This window comes from Tarenaya hassleriana, unplaced genomic scaffold, assembly GCF_000463585.1.
Source record: "Tarenaya hassleriana unplaced genomic scaffold, ASM46358v1 Cleome11, whole genome shotgun sequence".
Classification (NCBI taxonomy): domain Eukaryota; kingdom Viridiplantae; phylum Streptophyta; class Magnoliopsida; order Brassicales; family Cleomaceae; genus Tarenaya; species Tarenaya hassleriana.
In genome coordinates this window covers 920,973-937,415 of record NW_010961290.1, presented here as the reverse complement: position 1 = coordinate 937,415, position 16,443 = coordinate 920,973, and the positions used below count along the sequence as shown (strand labels likewise).

Below are 16,443 nucleotides of genomic sequence, written 5' to 3'. Positions count from 1 at the left end.
TACTTAAAAATAAATTAAATTAATAATATTTATATTTTAATTTATTATTTAATTATTATAAATTTAGTAAATATTTTTTATCAAATGATACGAAAAATTTAATTAAAACTATTATACAAAATAATTTTAAAATAATATTTTTTTGATAATTTATATCAAAACGCAACCGTAACCGTAATAAACCATTCACTTCTAACTGCACCCACCCGTAATCGTTATCAACAACAATTTTTTAACCAGTCAGAATTAATAATTTATAATCGCTATCAAACGTTCTGAAAACATTGTCATCCGCAACCGCAACCGCTGCGGTACAACCAGTCAAACCCTTTTTGTTATGTCCATTTTCCGTACGTGATTTGCGCGCGCCTCTTATGAACAAAAAAAAAATTACATTTTTCATTTGTCAGATACTTTTATTTTATATAAATATATATATGAACATTTTTTTATCACATAACGCATCAATCATTATCAAGTGCCACTTTCATGCTTTTATTATTGATAATTTTTTATTCTTCTACCGTTGTACTATTTCAGCATATACTTATTCCATTTCAATCCCAAAATAAAGATCAATATTTTAATTTCATAATATTTTTTGTTGGGTTGGTTTTTTATACTATATTTGAATTTTGAAAAAATATATATATAATTCATCCATTTTGAAAAAATCTAGTTTATTTAGGATGGTGGTATATGTTAGATAAAATCACGAAATTTGGTGGCTGTTCAATTGCGGCTCGAGTCAAACATCACTCACGGATGATGAGATACGTATTGGTGAAATTATGATATGATCACATTTAAAATATAAACTCAATTACGAATTTTATTTTCATATAATTTTTTTAAAAGATAAATTATGAGGACGAGATGCAGAAGACTTTTGGCAAAGGCCAAGAGTCATGCCATAAGCCAACCAAAAAAAGATATCACACTGAGAATATGCATATACGTGTCGCAGTCCATTGTTACAAAGAAATTTAAATTCTGATTTTATAAAATAAATTCATTTGTCCAAATTTAATTATATTTTTTTCAACCAATTTTTTTGAAACTTTCCAAAATGTTACGTTGTTCTTGACCCAAGTCCTGGTGTGGCGTTACGATTCTAGAAACATGGAACAATCTAGAAGATGGACATACTGCGACGTGGCGGATACTCATTGGTTGTAACGAATCCTCTCCAAATCCGCTGCGTTTTGAGTTTGTGTGCGCCGGCCCAGCCCATGGGATTTCGATCTCGAATATTCCACGTCTGGCGCGTGAGATGCAGTCGCCACCTAACCCTGCAACCTTTTTTTAGAAAAAAAATTATTTTTTTTCTATTGTAAATCATGCCATTAGCGCTTAAGAGGAAGGCTCAAAATGGGAAATAAACATAGAAATGATGGGTAATAATGTCATTTCGGCCAAAATAGTGAATCAGATCTGACTTTTTTCCCAAGCAAAATTCTCGACCACTGGATCGTTAACCTCTCCTCCCTCTCTTTTAAATAACCCTAAAGCCTCACAAAACCTTCACAAATCATTTCCCTGAAACGCCCCTCTCTTCGAATTTCATCAGTTCATTTCTCTCGCATCTCTCTGATCTTACGATGGGTGAGTTTCTTCTACTCCACTATGGTTTTGATCTCTGATTTCTTCGCTGCTTGCTTGTTCTGATCGTGTTTTTATCTTGTTTTTGTTTTGTGTAGCTGGCGGTAAGGTCAAGATCGGAATCAATGGTGAGTAACCGATCATGTTTTTTTCGGTTTTTGTGATGTTGGTTGTTTAGATCTACCGAATCTGACTTCGTTTCGTTGTTAATATTAGGATTCGGAAGAATCGGTCGTTTGGTCGCTAGAGTTATCTTGCAGAGGGACGATGTTGAGCTCGTCGCTGTCAACGATCCTTTCATCACCACGGATTACATGGTTCGTATCCTATCTTCTGATGTTTCTTTGATCTGGAGTGGTTTTATCATTTCGATGATGCGAAATCTATGTTTTCTTGTCTGAATATTTAAATATCTTTTTAGTACTTGTTTCCAGTGTGTGGGTGATGTGATCTGTTTGTTGGTTTGGTTTGGAATTGGTTTAAATGAATTTTACATGCTTAATTCTAGTTGGCCATTTTGATTTGGGGTTGAATTACGACGATTTTATCTCATGCTGTGTGTATGATTGTTGCAGACCTACATGTTCAAGTACGACAGTGTGCACGGTCAGTGGAAGCACAACGAACTCAAAGTTAAGGATGAGAAGACTCTTCTCTTTGGCGAGAAGCCAGTCACTGTTTTCGGTATCAGGTATATCTTCTGATCTGTCATTTGTAAATATGTTTCATTGTGATTGGTACTGGTTAATCTGATACATGATCCTTGTCTGTGTACAGGAACCCTGAGGATATCCCATGGGCTCAGGCTGGTGCTGACTATGTTGTCGAGTCCACTGGTGTCTTTACTGACAAGGACAAGGCTGCTGCCCACTTGAAGGTTTGTTTTGTTTGTAGCGAATTTTATTTAGCCTCATGATCGAGGTTGATGTGTTGATTCTTGTGTACTGCACTATAGTGGCGGATTGGATCTGCATGATGTCTAGATCATTGTTAAGCATTTAGTTCATCAGTTGGTGTGTGGCAATGAACAATCTCTAAAGCGTTAATCTGCCTAGGTAAATGTATCAGCGTAATAATGCTCAAGGGATTATCTGTTTATGCTTGCACTACTAGGTTGTTCATGTGCTGAAGAGGCGAAGAATGTATATAAATGCAATGGGTTACATTGTTCGAAGGTCACGAAAGCTAATGTTAGTTGAATGGTTTTTTCTTTATATAGGGTGGTGCCAAGAAGGTTGTCATCTCTGCCCCAAGCAAGGATGCACCCATGTTCGTCGTTGGTGTCAATGAGCACGAGTACAAGCCTGAGCTTGACATTGTTTCCAATGCTAGCTGCACCACCAACTGCCTTGCTCCCCTTGCCAAGGTTTTACTCTGGCCATAATAATCTTTAGTTTGTGTTCGAATCTTGAGGTTTAATATGCTTCCATGTGGTGTATGTGCAGGTTATTCATGACAGGTTTGGAATTGTTGAGGGGCTTATGACCACTGTCCACTCTATCACTGGTAAATTTTCTTGGCTTCTTCGATAGCTTTTTTGTCTACCTGAGTTGGTTTGAACTGAATGTGTGGCTTATTACTTGCCTTAACTTATGATTTGTGGTGGTTCAGCTACTCAGAAGACTGTTGATGGTCCATCCATGAAGGACTGGAGAGGTGGAAGGGCTGCATCCTTCAACATTATTCCTAGCAGCACTGGAGCTGCCAAGGTAATCGGGCAGCTGGGTGACTGCTCATGAATGTCTTTTGTTTATGAGATTGTAAAAACAAGTTACTGTGTTTTATTTAATGGGTTGGGTTTTCTTCTTGACTGATGATTTTTTCATGTTTGTGAAGGCTGTCGGCAAAGTTCTCCCAGCTCTCAACGGGAAGTTGACCGGAATGTCCTTCCGTGTTCCTACAGTGGACGTCTCGGTTGTCGACCTCACTGTTAGACTTGAGAAAGCTGCCACATACGATGACATCAAGAAGGCTATCAAGTAAGAGCTTGCTCCTATTGTAACCCTTTGCGATTTTCTTTGTTGGCGTTTAAACATCATGATTTTGTAATTCTCATAATCAAACTGTACAACAGGGAGGAGTCTGAAGGCAAGCTGAAGGGCATCTTGGGATACACTGAGGATGATGTTGTTTCGACCGACTTTGTTGGTGACAGCAGGTACAATATATCCCCCCTTTGATATGTAGTTTAAAGCTTTGCTTCTTAATTTGTTGAAATGAAATTAAGATTCAGAGTCAACACTATATCTTGTTCTGACAAAGGTGAGATGGGTTTTTGTAATGATGGGCAGGTCGAGCATATTTGACGCGAAGGCAGGAATTGCGTTGAGCCAGAACTTCGTCAAGGTCGTCTCCTGGTACGACAACGAGATGGGCTACAGGTACGTTTTCGCCTTCACTCGTGGTTATAGTGGATTTTGATCTTATTACTATATTAACTAATATGGGTTCCCTCCGTCTTTGTTGATGTGCAGTACCCGTGTCGTCGACTTGATCGTTCACATGTCCAAGGCCTAAACCCTAAACCCGTCATCATCGTGATCACCTGTTGTCTGGATTTTGTGCTTCTCAATAAAAAAACAACTCATGTCCCTTCGTTAGGTTTGGTCGCCGGTGGTTTCCTGCATCGGCTATGGGGAGTTCGTTTGTCGGCGTTTTGTTTGTTCCTTTACTCTACCCTTTTTTGGTTTTCTCAGATGGGTTTCAACCCAAAAACCACCTCTCGCTTGGTGTTGTTTCATGTTATGACTGAGAAATAGTGATTTATGGTCTTTTAGTTCCATTTCTGGTTTCTCTCCCCCCTTATTTCTCTCTCGCCTGCTGTTCTTTAATTAGTCCGTTGCAAAATTTAACTGGTTATATTATTGGTTTAAAAAATGCCGAATGGATAAAAAAAAAATAACAAAGAAGACTTTAACATAGGGGTGTCAATTTGGGTCCGAGTTCCGAAGCTCGGCCCGGTCCAGCCCGATAAATAGCGGGTTTCGGGCCGAAGTTTCTTGGCCCGAAAAAAATCGGGCTTTCGGGCCGGGCTCAAATTGGGTTTCGGGTTCGAATCGGACCGGTCCGAAAGTCCGAAAATTTAATAAAAAAAAGAAAAAAAAAATAACATTTACAAAGAAAATCCGCGGGCCGGCCCGGTCTGGTCTGACCCGAGCCCGGAGTGCATAGGATCAGGCTTCGGGCTTAAGTACATAGGCCCGAAAAAAATCGGGCTGGCCCGAACCCGAGCCCGAAACTTCCGGGCCGACTAAATCATACCTAAAACACTCTTGCTCGATATTTTTCAACTACAAGGGAAACGAAGAAACTAAGAAAGCTCTCATATTCTCTTCCGTGCATAAGATACCATGCCCACATCAAAGATGCGATTTATACCATGAATCGGATTTTACCCTAGTCGTTGTTGTGGGATAACCGAGGTTGGGTCGGTGAAGATCACGCGCCATCTATGCGCGTAGGCTTTAACTCGCTGTATAAATGGTAGGCAAAAAAGATGGGCCCACTTGCTTACTTTATAGGCTCGTTATTGGGCCATGAGTGTTTAACTTCCCGGCCCTAACAAAAACCCTCAAAAGTTTTTAGGGTCGACGGTCACCGTCGTCACCATCTTCCTCGCCGTGACAAAGCCGACCAACTTCGAGACGAGCGATTCGGTTTGTGTCGCTCATATCTGTTTCGATTTTTTTCCGGCTTCCTATTCGATTTGAATTTTTCTGGGTCTTCGTTTTTTTTTCTTCTTTTGTTAATCTCTCTGATGTTCTCCGATACTGAAACAACGATCTTTCTTGTTTGTTTGTTTGCAGCTTTCTGTTGCCGCAGTTGAAGCCACCTGTGTTGGGTTTTTAGTTTCCTGCTCTTCTGATGTTTTTTCGTCTGCGAAATCTCCATGGAAGCACTTGGTTACGCCGTAATTCATCGGTTTCTTTTGCTATTTCCCCTTCATCCATCGGAAATTTCTCTAATGCTTCCAAAGCTTTACCTGAAACACTTGAATCTTCAAGTTTGATAGAAGCTGGGCGGTCTGAAAGATCTGATTTTGATGCTATTCTATCTATAGTTGGCGATAGAGGTAACGAAGATGAGGTTTTTCATCGTCTAGCCCACGACAAAGCTTGTGATACCATAAAGCTCTCTGAGAGTTTGGTCCAGAAGCTGCTTCTTAGGTTTAAAGATGACTGGAAATCCGCTGTTGGTGTTCTGAAGTGGGCTGAATCATGCAGAGGGTATAAACATTCATCGGATGCGTATGATACGGTGGTGGATATTCTCGGAAAGGCAAAGAAATGGGATCGAATGATCGAGTTGGTTTACAGAATGCGCAAAGACAATCTCGTCACTCACAACACGATTGCTAAGGTAATGAGGAGATTGTCTGGTGCAGGGAAATGGGAAGATGCTGTTGGAATGTTTGATGAGTTGAGTAAGTTTGGTTTGGAGAAGAACACTGAATCTATGAACATATTGCTCGGTACCCTTTGCAAGGAAAACAAGGTGGGACTGGCCAGATCAGTTTTCTTAGAGCTTAAGTCACACATTCGACCAAATGCACATACTTTTAACATTTTCATTCACGGTTGGTGTAGGGCAAATAGAGTCGATGAGGCTCACTGGGCAATTCAAGAGATGAAAGGACATGGCTGTTGTCCCTGTGTTATTAGCTATTCTACGATTATCCGTTGTTATTGCCAAGAATCTAACTATGTCAAGGTCTATGAGGTTCTTGATGAAATGGAAGCTAATGGGTGTCCTCCGAATGCCGTCACTTACACCACTATTATGAGTTCACTCACTATGCATAAGGAGTATGAGTCGGCTTTACGGGTAGCTCATAGAATGAAAAAAGCAGGTTGTAAACCCGACACCTTTTTCTACAACTGCTTGATCCATACACTCTCTCGAGCTGGTAAATTAGAAGAAGCTATTCATGTCTTCAGAGATGAGATGCCTCAACTTGGTGTCCCTGCAAGTGCTTCAACCTACAACTCAATGATTGCTATGTTTTGCCATCACAATCAGGAAGAGAAGGCCTTTGAAATCCTCGATGAAATGGAGAGTTTGAAGCTGTGTGACCCAGATGCTCATACATATCACCCTTTGCTGAAATTGTGCTTTAAGAAAGGAGACATGGATGGGGTGAGAAGATTATTGGATAAAATGGTGAACAAACATAATATCAGTCTCGATGAATCGACCTATACTCTCCTGATACAGAGCTTATGCAGAGGAAACAGATGCGAATGGGCTTACAACCTTTTCGAAGAGATGATCAGCCAAGATCTGACACCTAGGTATCGGACTTGTCGTTTGCTATTGGAAGAGGTCAAGCAGAAGAATATGGATGAGGCCGCCGAGAGGATTGATAACATCATGAAGAAGGTATGAAGCTTTATGCTTTGTGTTCCGTTACAACTTTCCCGAGTTGTGTCCCTCCTCATATGTTGTTTTCAGTACGTCCTAAGGAGTTCTGTCCAGAAAGAGAAGTGGAAGCAGAAGCAACCCACTATTTCTTCTATCTATCTATCTATCTATCTATCTTGATTCTTGCATAACTCTAATGTTTGTGGAGAATCAAGGGCTGGTTTTCTGGTGAATCAGATCATTACATATATATATGTACATATATATGATCAAATCACATTGGATTTCGGCAAAAATTTGCAGGGTCTCTAGAGGAAGAGGATGAACCCACATTGGAGTTTTGAACGGAGCATATGATCAAATCACAGCTAGGTTTTGCTACTCTGCAACCAATCAAAACGATTATGACACAGATGTAAATATACAGAAACAGAAGTGGAACTGAACCATCATGTTGTAGGATACTGTTTGCAGTATGAGAGATTCAGTTGACAAGTGCTTGTGTCGTCTCTCTGACTCGTTTTGGAATCTGAGTTTCACGTGAATATGTCTCTGAAACTCTTACCGGCTCCAGATCCAAAGTTTTTTTTCCCCAATAAATTATTCAAATAAATCATATCTCTTTTTATACAATCTTAATTTGTATTTTTATTTAATCTTGATTCTTGTGTCCAAAGTTGTAACCTTTTTTGGGTGAAGCCAACAAAAAACAGACATTTAACAACAACAAAAACAAAAGAGAAGCAGAAACATATGATTGATTCGGGGCACATGCGCCTTTGGATGCCAAATATATCGCACCGACAAGAGGCCGTCGGTCCATTTATATGATCTCCCAACTTACTACCATTGTATTTAGGGATCCAATTCATGTGAATCCTCTTAATCAATCAGTACTTATATATATATATATAAAGAGAGACTTTTATGATTATTATTCTCAACAGTATTCTCTTCAAACCTCCATTACTTACCATCCGTGACATACCAAAGAAAAAATAGAAACAAAAATCAAGCCTTTCCACAGTTTGCTTTGGTCCACTCACCACTTCTATCCCACGCCAGTCGCCCACGGGAATGGAATCTTAACATTTTCTATGCACGTAAAAAAAAAAAAAAAAAAAACTTTTCTCCTCTTGTTTTTTTTTTCTTTTGGTGAAAAAAAAGTTTTTTTTCGCTACAACACAATCCTCTGGGTATTTTCCTTTTTGTTGCCTTGTGCTGCGTCACTTTCTGTTCGTTCTCTCCTCTCGTTTCCTTCTAATCCTTCTCTCTCTCTCTCTCTTATCAATCTCTGAACATTCAATCTTGAAATTAGAGTTCTTGATTTCACCCTTCTTTTCTCCAATACCCATTTTATCGAATTTCTACCTGATTCTTGGGAATTTCCCTCTGTATCCATCCCCTGTAAATTCTGGATTCTGGGTCTTCCTCAAAACAGTCTTTATTTCACCAAAACCAGAAAAAATCCCGATTACCGCCTAAACCGAACCGGTTATACCCCAATGGCCCCGCCGTTATTTCCACTCCGGTGGGAGAGCACCGGAGACCAGTGGTGGGACGCGGCGCCGATCGACATCGCCGCCGCGAACGGCTTATTCGACGTCGTTTTGGAGCTCCTCCACCAAGACGCCAACCTCCTCATCAAGCTCACCTCCCTCCGCCGCATCCGCCGCCTCGAATCCGTGTGGGACGACGGCGACGGCGATGACGTGGCGCAAAACAGATGCCACGTGGCACGGAAGCTTCTAGAAGAGTGCGAATCATCCGGCGATGGCGGAGGCAACTCCCTCGTCAGAGCTGGTTACGGCGGGCGGCTCCTGTACACGGCGGCTTCCGCCGGAGATTTGGGGTTCGTGAAGAAGCTTGTGGGGAGAGACCCACTACTCGTATTCGGAGAAGGAGAGTATGGCGTCACCGATATCCTCTATGCGGCGGCGCGTGGGAGAAACCGTGACGTTTTCCAGCTGATTATGGACTTCGCTTTGTTGCCAGCGGGAATCTCCTGCGAAGGTGAAAAGGAAGAAGAAGAGAAGCTGACGGAGAAACAGTTGGCTGTGAAAGAGGAGATGGCGAAGAGGGGCATTCATGGAGCTGCGAGAGGAGGACACGTGGCGTTGATGGAGGAGCTATTGCATTCGTGGAGATACGACATCGTTTTGGGCCTCAGAGACGCCCAAGGCGCCTCCCTCTTGCACTCTGCCTCGAGCAGCGGCCAAGTTGAAGTAAGTTATTAAATAGCCATGTCAATAAATAACTCGTGCAATGTAACAAGACATAATATTTCTATATGGACCGACTTTAATTCGAAGTGTCCTTTTGAATTCTATATGATTGGGCAGGTTGTGGAGTATCTAATATCAAAGTATGAGAAAATCACAAATGCAAAAGACAGAAACGGGAACACGGCTTTACATGTAGCGGCTTACAAGGGCCATTTACCTGTCGTGAAAGCGCTGTTGCGGGCATCTCCTTCGTTGATGTCCGTTTCCAACAGCAATGGCTACACCTTCCTCCACTCGGCCGTGTCCGGTTTCGCCGTTTCTGGATTCAAGAGACTCGACCGTCAGATGGAGCTCTTGACCCATCTTGCTTCCGGAATCTTCACGAACGTCCGACAGATCGTCAACTTCAGGAACAATAACGGAAAAACAGCTCTTCATTTGGCCGTGATGGAGGGTATTAACGCCGTTAGAGTGGAAATCGTCGAGCTTTTGATGAAAATTCCCGGCATTGATCTGAATGTTATTGATTCGGATGGTATGACGCCGGTTGATCTGCTTCAGAAGCAACGGCCTAAGTCTCCGTCTACCGAGATCTTGATCAAACGGCTCGTTTCAGCCGGCGGCCGATCCAACGGACCGGAAAGGGGTTACATGCCCAGAGAAGAGTATGGATTCTGCGGAAGTCCGGGAACTTTGTTCAAGATTTCCGATTCCGAAATCTTTCTATTCGCCAGCCCCGACGAAAGAGATAGTTACGATACCACCAATGCGAATTCAGTGCCCACGAAACAGAAATGGGCAGGGTCTCGCCTGAAGCTTCTGTTACGTCCGGCCGCGAAAAGAGAAGAAACCGGTAAAGATTGCGACTTTTCCGGCGAAAATGACTGGAGAGATGGGCGCGTGACTCTAAGAGAGATGTATTCAAGATCGCCATCCTATAAAGGAAGCGAAGGAAGAACGATTTCGATGAGAAGCAACAATGGCGATCTCCCGAGTTTATCGGTAAGGATGAAATTCACAGAAGGGTTGATGAAAGGCGTCGTGGTTCATAAGACGCCTCGATTCATATTCTCGCCTCCGATCGCCGATTTCTCGGGAGTATCGTCAGGTTATACGACGCCGGAGATGTCAGAAAGAACCGACAAAACACCGGTTTCGATGAAGAAACAAGGTGGTTCTTCTCCAAGAGACAAGAAGTTCGTGAACAGGTATTTATGCTTCGGAGCTCAAGGGTTAGCCATGGAACATTCTGAGAAGAGTGCTTCTCCTAGCTCTCGTCTTCGGAGTTTCAGGCGAGCGATTTCTTTTGTTTCTTGATTGATCCAGTTTCTTGGATCACAAGTAAGCTGCATTTCCGGTGTTACGATGTGGTCCGAACAAAAAAAAAACGCAGGGTTCATTTGTTGGAGAATCGATAGGCAAAGATCCCAAATCTGGTTTAACAAAAAAAAAAAAAGATCCCAAATCTGTAATATGATGAATATAAATAAGAAAAGTTTTTTTTTTCAAGCGTTAAATTAATCACATACTCGAATTAGGACATTGATTGGATCGTATGCTGAGGAGTTCATCCATGGAATTATTATCAATGCACGTTTATTACTAATGATAATAATGGCGGGTGATCATATAATTTAATCTTATTGTAGAATCGAGTTGTTGAATTGAGCCAGCGGCCCTTTGGGTTTCGGTCACCAATCATCATTACCATAAATGATACACCTTCAGTTCCAATTAAGTCCAATAAATAAGGGCCCATTAAGATTTGTTTCAGCCCAATTCGGCCCAATTCTTCAATGAGATTTTCCCAGTGTGTGATATAGAACGAGCAAAATGAAAAAATAATTTCATAACAAAAAAATCAAGATAAAAAAATATATGTGATATCTTTCTATTGCGTTTGGGTTCTTTCAGAAAAAATAGAATCACATAGTATAACATGCAATATATGGCATCACTCCGAAATTAGGGTTTTGGGATATAGAACTACGTATTATTCGGTTGTCATAGAATAAAACAATCATCGATTGACAATAATAGTGATAATATGATTTTCCTTTTACATATTATTCGGTTGTATTTAGTTGATAACATAACTTGATGCCAAATTATGATCAAACCTTAGACATGAAATAACTTCATGAATCCAAACGCACACGCAAATGTATGTATAGTGATGGGTTTTTGTCATTGTTTAGGAATTAGGGATGCAGCCTACTCTACTAAATTGTGTATAATTGAGAGTTTAGAGAATGTATACATAAAAGGAAAAAGCTTCGCTTTCCTCTTTCTTCGATTCTGAAAGCCGTCTGCCTTCTTAACCTATACCTACCATATATATTTCTTTTTTAATTATATATATAACACACATATATATATATATATATATATCGCGTTTTATATATCGTTTTCTTAAATGAAAAAAAAAAAAGTGAGTTTGGGTGAGAGTACTTCCGAGGTCCAAAATAGACAAGCTGCTCTGTAATGTCACTATTAAATGTGTAGATGTATATACACGTAGACAAATACACGCATGTACTGATGTGCGCGTTTCCATGGTTGTACGAATGTTATGTATGCATCTCCCATTAGCCTTCTTCTGTATATATAATATGGTTGTGTGTAATATATAAATATGTGCTAGGGTGTGTATATCACGTATAAAGCTACTGTATATGCATATATATGTGTGTAAGTATTTGATTAAGTGTGTGTATATATGTATATAGGATTAGGGTAGGAGTGAAATTGAGGAGCTAAGCTATGATATGTATGCTAGAGAGTAGGGTTCATCGAGAGACTGAAAAAACTTAACTGCATCATGAGTCTTCAACAGGTGTTCATGTCTCAGTCCAGCTTCTCCTATTTTACATATTTCTATGTACATACTGACAATTGTTTTGCATGCTCTCTCTCTCTATATCTCTCTCTCTCTGGAGATACACACACACACACACATATATATATATATGTATACGAATTAGGGTTTTGGCTTTCTTTCACATATTTTTATATAAACTATAGTTTTCTTCTTTCCACGCAGCTCCTTTTCCTTGTATATATCATGTAAACCTAGATATGAGCCTCTGCTTAACATATCTTCCCACTTTTAAGTGATTCGAATCTCTTTGTTGATCATAGTGTGTGTGTGTGTGTATATATATACAGATGCAAAATCATTTACAGTTTCTACTTTGTGACCAGATTCATTAATTCATTATTCACTTTTCACAAATTAAAACACATCGAAGCTCTTAACGTTTTGAATGTGATTTCATATTTTCTGCTGAGGCATCATTGGTCATCATCATGTGGTCCACATACCCATATGTGTTTCTTGGTTGCAGTACTACTCTTATTGCTAGATACGGACATATTTATCCAGAAAATTATAAATGAACAAAAATAATGCTTATGATGAAAAAAAAAATCCAAATGAAAAGTATAGTGTAGATGGTTACGATAACTTTAAGTGTATCATAGCAAGATATTTTGGCATAGATATACAAATTACAATTCAATTTCAATTCAATATGTAACAAGAAGCTGGTTTCCTAAGGTATTATGGGTAATACAAGAACAAAACGAAACATCAAATAATCGATGACTAAGTATTGATGTAAATGTAATCTCTAGAACGATAATACTTGTATTACATAGGTACACATATTGCATGCAAAAAAGAAGTTGAAAGTCAAAGCCATGCAGAATGGACCGATCATATCCAAATATATATACATATATAAAAAAGTTAGGGATCAACAATTTCAGTCGAAATCTAACTACTTGTCCCTTATGATTGATTCCCTTTCTCTAGTTAGTCTTTTTTTTTTTTTCCTTCTCATTACAAATTGAAAAAATAAAAATAAAAATCGAACAAGACTCACAAAAAGACACAAGGCCCTTTGTGGTCTCCAAAAACAGCTCCAAGACAAAAGTAGCAGATAAAGAAAAATTAAATACAGATAAAAGCTGCTCCGATTCATATCCCAAATACTTGACTCCAATTGCATGACACTCTTCTTTCTCTCTCTTTGTCATTTTCTCGCTTTGTCATGTCTCCTTCAATATTACCGTAAGCTCCCAACAATGCCATTTAAAATTATTATTAGGTTTTTGATCCAACAATACCCACATTTTCTTCATTCCCTACAACCCTTGACGCGGCCGAAGAAGAGGATGGACGCCTCGGCCACGGGCTATAGGTGCACCTATGATGGCGTGGATCGGCCCCTGCGGCGCACCACTTGCAGCCGAGTGGTTTAGGGTTTGGTGAGAAGGGCACGATGGTAATTCCACCCCTTCACCGTTGTGGCCTAAATAGTACTCGTTGGTATGGTAGTGAGGAAACTGGGGCGGCGGAGGATAAACATACGGCGGCAGCAGCGGCGGCGGCTGTGGAAGAACGGTGGAGAATAGCCTTGGAGGGTACATCGGTCTATACGGTGACGTGTCACCTATATGCACGCCTGTTGGATGATAGCTATATACATGTACATATTTAATGCCGTGACATATTGGTTTGAAATGAAAATGTTTATAAAGAAACAACGTTACAAAATTTAAAAGATAGTATAACGTTTTTTTTTTAAATATCAAAATCGGTGGGAGAGAAATCTACCAAAACGCCGGGGTTCCTTGTGGAGCTGGAAAGCTGTCGTTGCGAAGAACAAGTTCACGAGCTTTGTTTAGTGACTCCGTTTCCCTCTCTAATTGATCCATCGATCCAAAAATGAAAACCAAATCAAAAAGAGAAAAAGGAAAAATCAAAATCATAGAATATACATACACAAATATATGACGATCGACCAATATATAATTGTGATCATGACAAAAAAATATATTAATATGGTGTGTAAATATGTAATAGGGCTTGCCTTGTCGGTGGCGGTTCATGTGACCACCGAGAGCTTGGGATTTGCAGAACTTGAGGGAACAAAATCTGCACTCGTACTCTTTCCCCCGTCCTTGATCTGCATCTCCCTTGTCACTCCTATAACCATAATTTATATTAAAGAAATTTATTAGGAAATAAAATCCACAATACTAATAATAGATTATGTATCATTTTTCATCAGCATATGGGTACCCTCACAAGCTATGCGGCTAAATCGAATGTTTTTTTTTTCTCAAAGGAAAAAGGTTTTTCATTTCACCAAACAATGACGAAAAAGAGAATCACACGGGCCCTAATCCATGCCCTAAACCAAACAAACACCTAAAAGATATGCATTTCTAGGGTTTTATTTACCATTCAATGCAAAAAGTGGAAGATCTCGATTGTAAAAGTGAAAACCGCCCTTTTACTTATTTCTTTGTGATTTCTACGGAATTTATTTTTGATATGAGCGTTTCTTAATATTATTTATTTTTCAAAAAGAAAAAAAAAAGGAAGTGTATAGCACATACCGGATGATGTGGAGCCTTCGTCGAAGACAGGGCGAGGGTCTCTAGAAGAGTCATCGGGTAAATTGTTGAGATCCAGAGGGTTATTATCTTTAGGTCTCCTGCAATATATTAATTAGATCATCGATGAAAGAGATTAGAATCCATGCTTAACGTAGAAAGATCATTTGAAAATGAAAGATATGTATCGTTTCACAAGATTTTCAGAGAGAGAGAGAGAGAGAGAGAGAGAGAGAGAGAGAGAGAGAGGGGGCATGTACATGGCGTTTGTGGTGCCAAAAGAGAACAGAAGCAAAAGGCGAAGGTTTGTCGGAGTGAAGATGTAGTAGAGAAAAAAAGGAGCTTCGTGAGTTCTCTTGCAGTTCTTCTGCCAATTGATTTCTAATACAAATCTCTCTCTCTCTCTCTCTCTCTCTCTCTCTCTCTCTATAAGTTAAGAACCCCGAAAAAAAAAAGGAGCGTTCTATTCATGGATTTTGTGCAGGAGGATCAACTTGAGAGGACACAAGGCATTTAGGTATTGTTTAACGGTTATGAGTGTTTTAAATTATATTTGAATGATAGACCATATATATGTATATTCCTATGGAAGTCGTTATTCTTTTTTTCATTCGGAGTCCTTGATATGCTGTAGAATGATTATTATTCGTATCACACGGAATTGTGCCTTCGCATTCAATAACTTTGGTACGATGATCTAATACAACATCATGCCCATAATATCATCTCCTCGCGATTCTATAAATTATGTTATCAGCTCGATGACCCATTTGAACAAAGCAGTAAATTAAGCGTATACACATACATGTATAGAAAGATTACGTCGAATTGAAATTGATGTAACATGTGATTATAATTAGGGGTGTAAAATGGGCAGGTCGGGCCGGGTTCAATTTGGGCCTAGAATTTTTCGGGCCGGACCGACCCGCCCATTTATTTTTCGGGTCTAGGATCGATGGCCCGAAACTCGGCCCTACAGGGCTTCGGGCGGGTTCGGACCGGGCTTCGGGCTTTTTATTAAATAAAAATATTTTTTTTTGCGATAATAATAATAATAATAATAATAATAATAATAATAATAATAATAATAATATGAAACATTCAACAAAAATATTTTTAAAACCGATAACAACAAAGTTATTTAGTTCACAAATAAAAATAAAATTAAAAAAATTATCCAATTGTTCAATTCTCCAACACCACAATATGCGATTAAAAACTTTTAAACGTGATAAAAAAATAACAAACATAATATAAAAAGAAATTCTATGATGTAATTAATTTAAAACCTATAGAAAAAAAATCAATATGTTACAAACAAAGGTTTAAAAATATATATATTTGAAAACTTCTACCCTTTCTAAAATGTAAACTAAAAGTTCATCATTTGGTTCAAATATATATATATATTTAGGCACACATATTTATAAGTATAGAGAGGTAAAACTTTGGTTTAGAAAAGAAGGTTAGAAAAAACAAAAAAAATTAACGGGCCTCAAGCCCGGTCCGAGACCCGACTGGCCCGACCCGACCGACCTGTAGCCCATTTGGTCCGAGGCCCGAAAGCCCGAAGTTTAATGAGCCTACATTTTTTAGGCCCATATCCTTATAATTTTCGGGCGGGCTCGGGCCGGGTTTCGGGCTCCGGGCTTAATTGACATCCCTAATTATAATAGAGATTGAATCACATGCATTGTCACTATAATGAGAAACCGAGTCATTATGATGGTTTTGAGAGTAAATAATATTCAGAACATATATATATATATATTAAATTTGAAATGGTCCCCCTCAAATATAAAAAGCCTAACTGGTGCTTCAAAAATCAAGTACGTACCCTGGAGCTTGT

At 39.4% G+C, this 16,443-nt stretch overlaps 4 protein-coding genes across 5 annotated transcripts; 3 read left to right on the top strand and 1 right to left on the bottom strand.

Moving 5' to 3' along the window:
* Positions 1-1,504: 1,504 nt before the first annotated feature.
* Positions 1,505-4,393, top strand: LOC104805257 (glyceraldehyde-3-phosphate dehydrogenase GAPC1, cytosolic-like). The gene is made up of 12 exons (XM_010529757.2): positions 1,505-1,605; positions 1,701-1,730; positions 1,819-1,919; positions 2,178-2,293; positions 2,380-2,479; positions 2,822-2,968; positions 3,048-3,108; positions 3,214-3,311; positions 3,439-3,581; positions 3,677-3,760; positions 3,894-3,983; positions 4,077-4,393. The coding sequence occupies exons 1-12, from the start codon at positions 1,602-1,604 to the stop codon at positions 4,117-4,119; spliced, it is 1,017 nt and encodes a 338-aa protein (XP_010528059.1). The 5' UTR covers positions 1,505-1,601; the 3' UTR covers positions 4,120-4,393.
* A 751-nt stretch (positions 4,394-5,144) lies between these two features.
* Positions 5,145-7,579, top strand: LOC104805256 (pentatricopeptide repeat-containing protein At3g04130, mitochondrial). Its single transcript, XM_010529756.2, has 3 exons — positions 5,145-5,258; positions 5,409-6,981; positions 7,267-7,579. The coding sequence occupies exons 2-3, from the start codon at positions 5,467-5,469 to the stop codon at positions 7,273-7,275; spliced, it is 1,524 nt and encodes a 507-aa protein (XP_010528058.1). The 5' UTR covers positions 5,145-5,258; positions 5,409-5,466; the 3' UTR covers positions 7,276-7,579.
* Positions 7,580-8,072: 493 nt separating this feature from the next.
* On the top strand, positions 8,073-10,630 carry LOC104805255 (kinase D-interacting substrate of 220 kDa-like). Its single transcript, XM_010529755.2, has 2 exons — positions 8,073-9,188; positions 9,306-10,630. The coding sequence occupies exons 1-2, from the start codon at positions 8,469-8,471 to the stop codon at positions 10,503-10,505; spliced, it is 1,920 nt and encodes a 639-aa protein (XP_010528057.1). The 5' UTR covers positions 8,073-8,468; the 3' UTR covers positions 10,506-10,630.
* A 2,496-nt stretch (positions 10,631-13,126) lies between these two features.
* On the bottom strand, positions 13,127-15,015 carry LOC104805254 (zinc finger protein JAGGED-like). 2 transcript variants are annotated; one of them, XM_010529754.1, is made up of 5 exons: positions 14,855-15,015; positions 14,594-14,695; positions 14,066-14,181; positions 13,810-13,897; positions 13,127-13,671 (listed from the first exon to the last, which is right to left on the bottom strand). In XM_010529754.1, coding segments are annotated over exons 1-5 (642 nt in total). In that variant the 5' UTR covers positions 14,857-15,015; the 3' UTR covers positions 13,127-13,337. The 2 variants fall into 2 exon arrangements, 1 of the variants encoding a protein (XP_010528056.1); XR_770450.1 differs by lacking the exons at positions 13,127-13,671; positions 13,810-13,897 and having other exon boundaries at positions 14,091-14,181; positions 14,598-14,695.
* Positions 15,016-16,443: the final 1,428 nt, after the last annotated feature.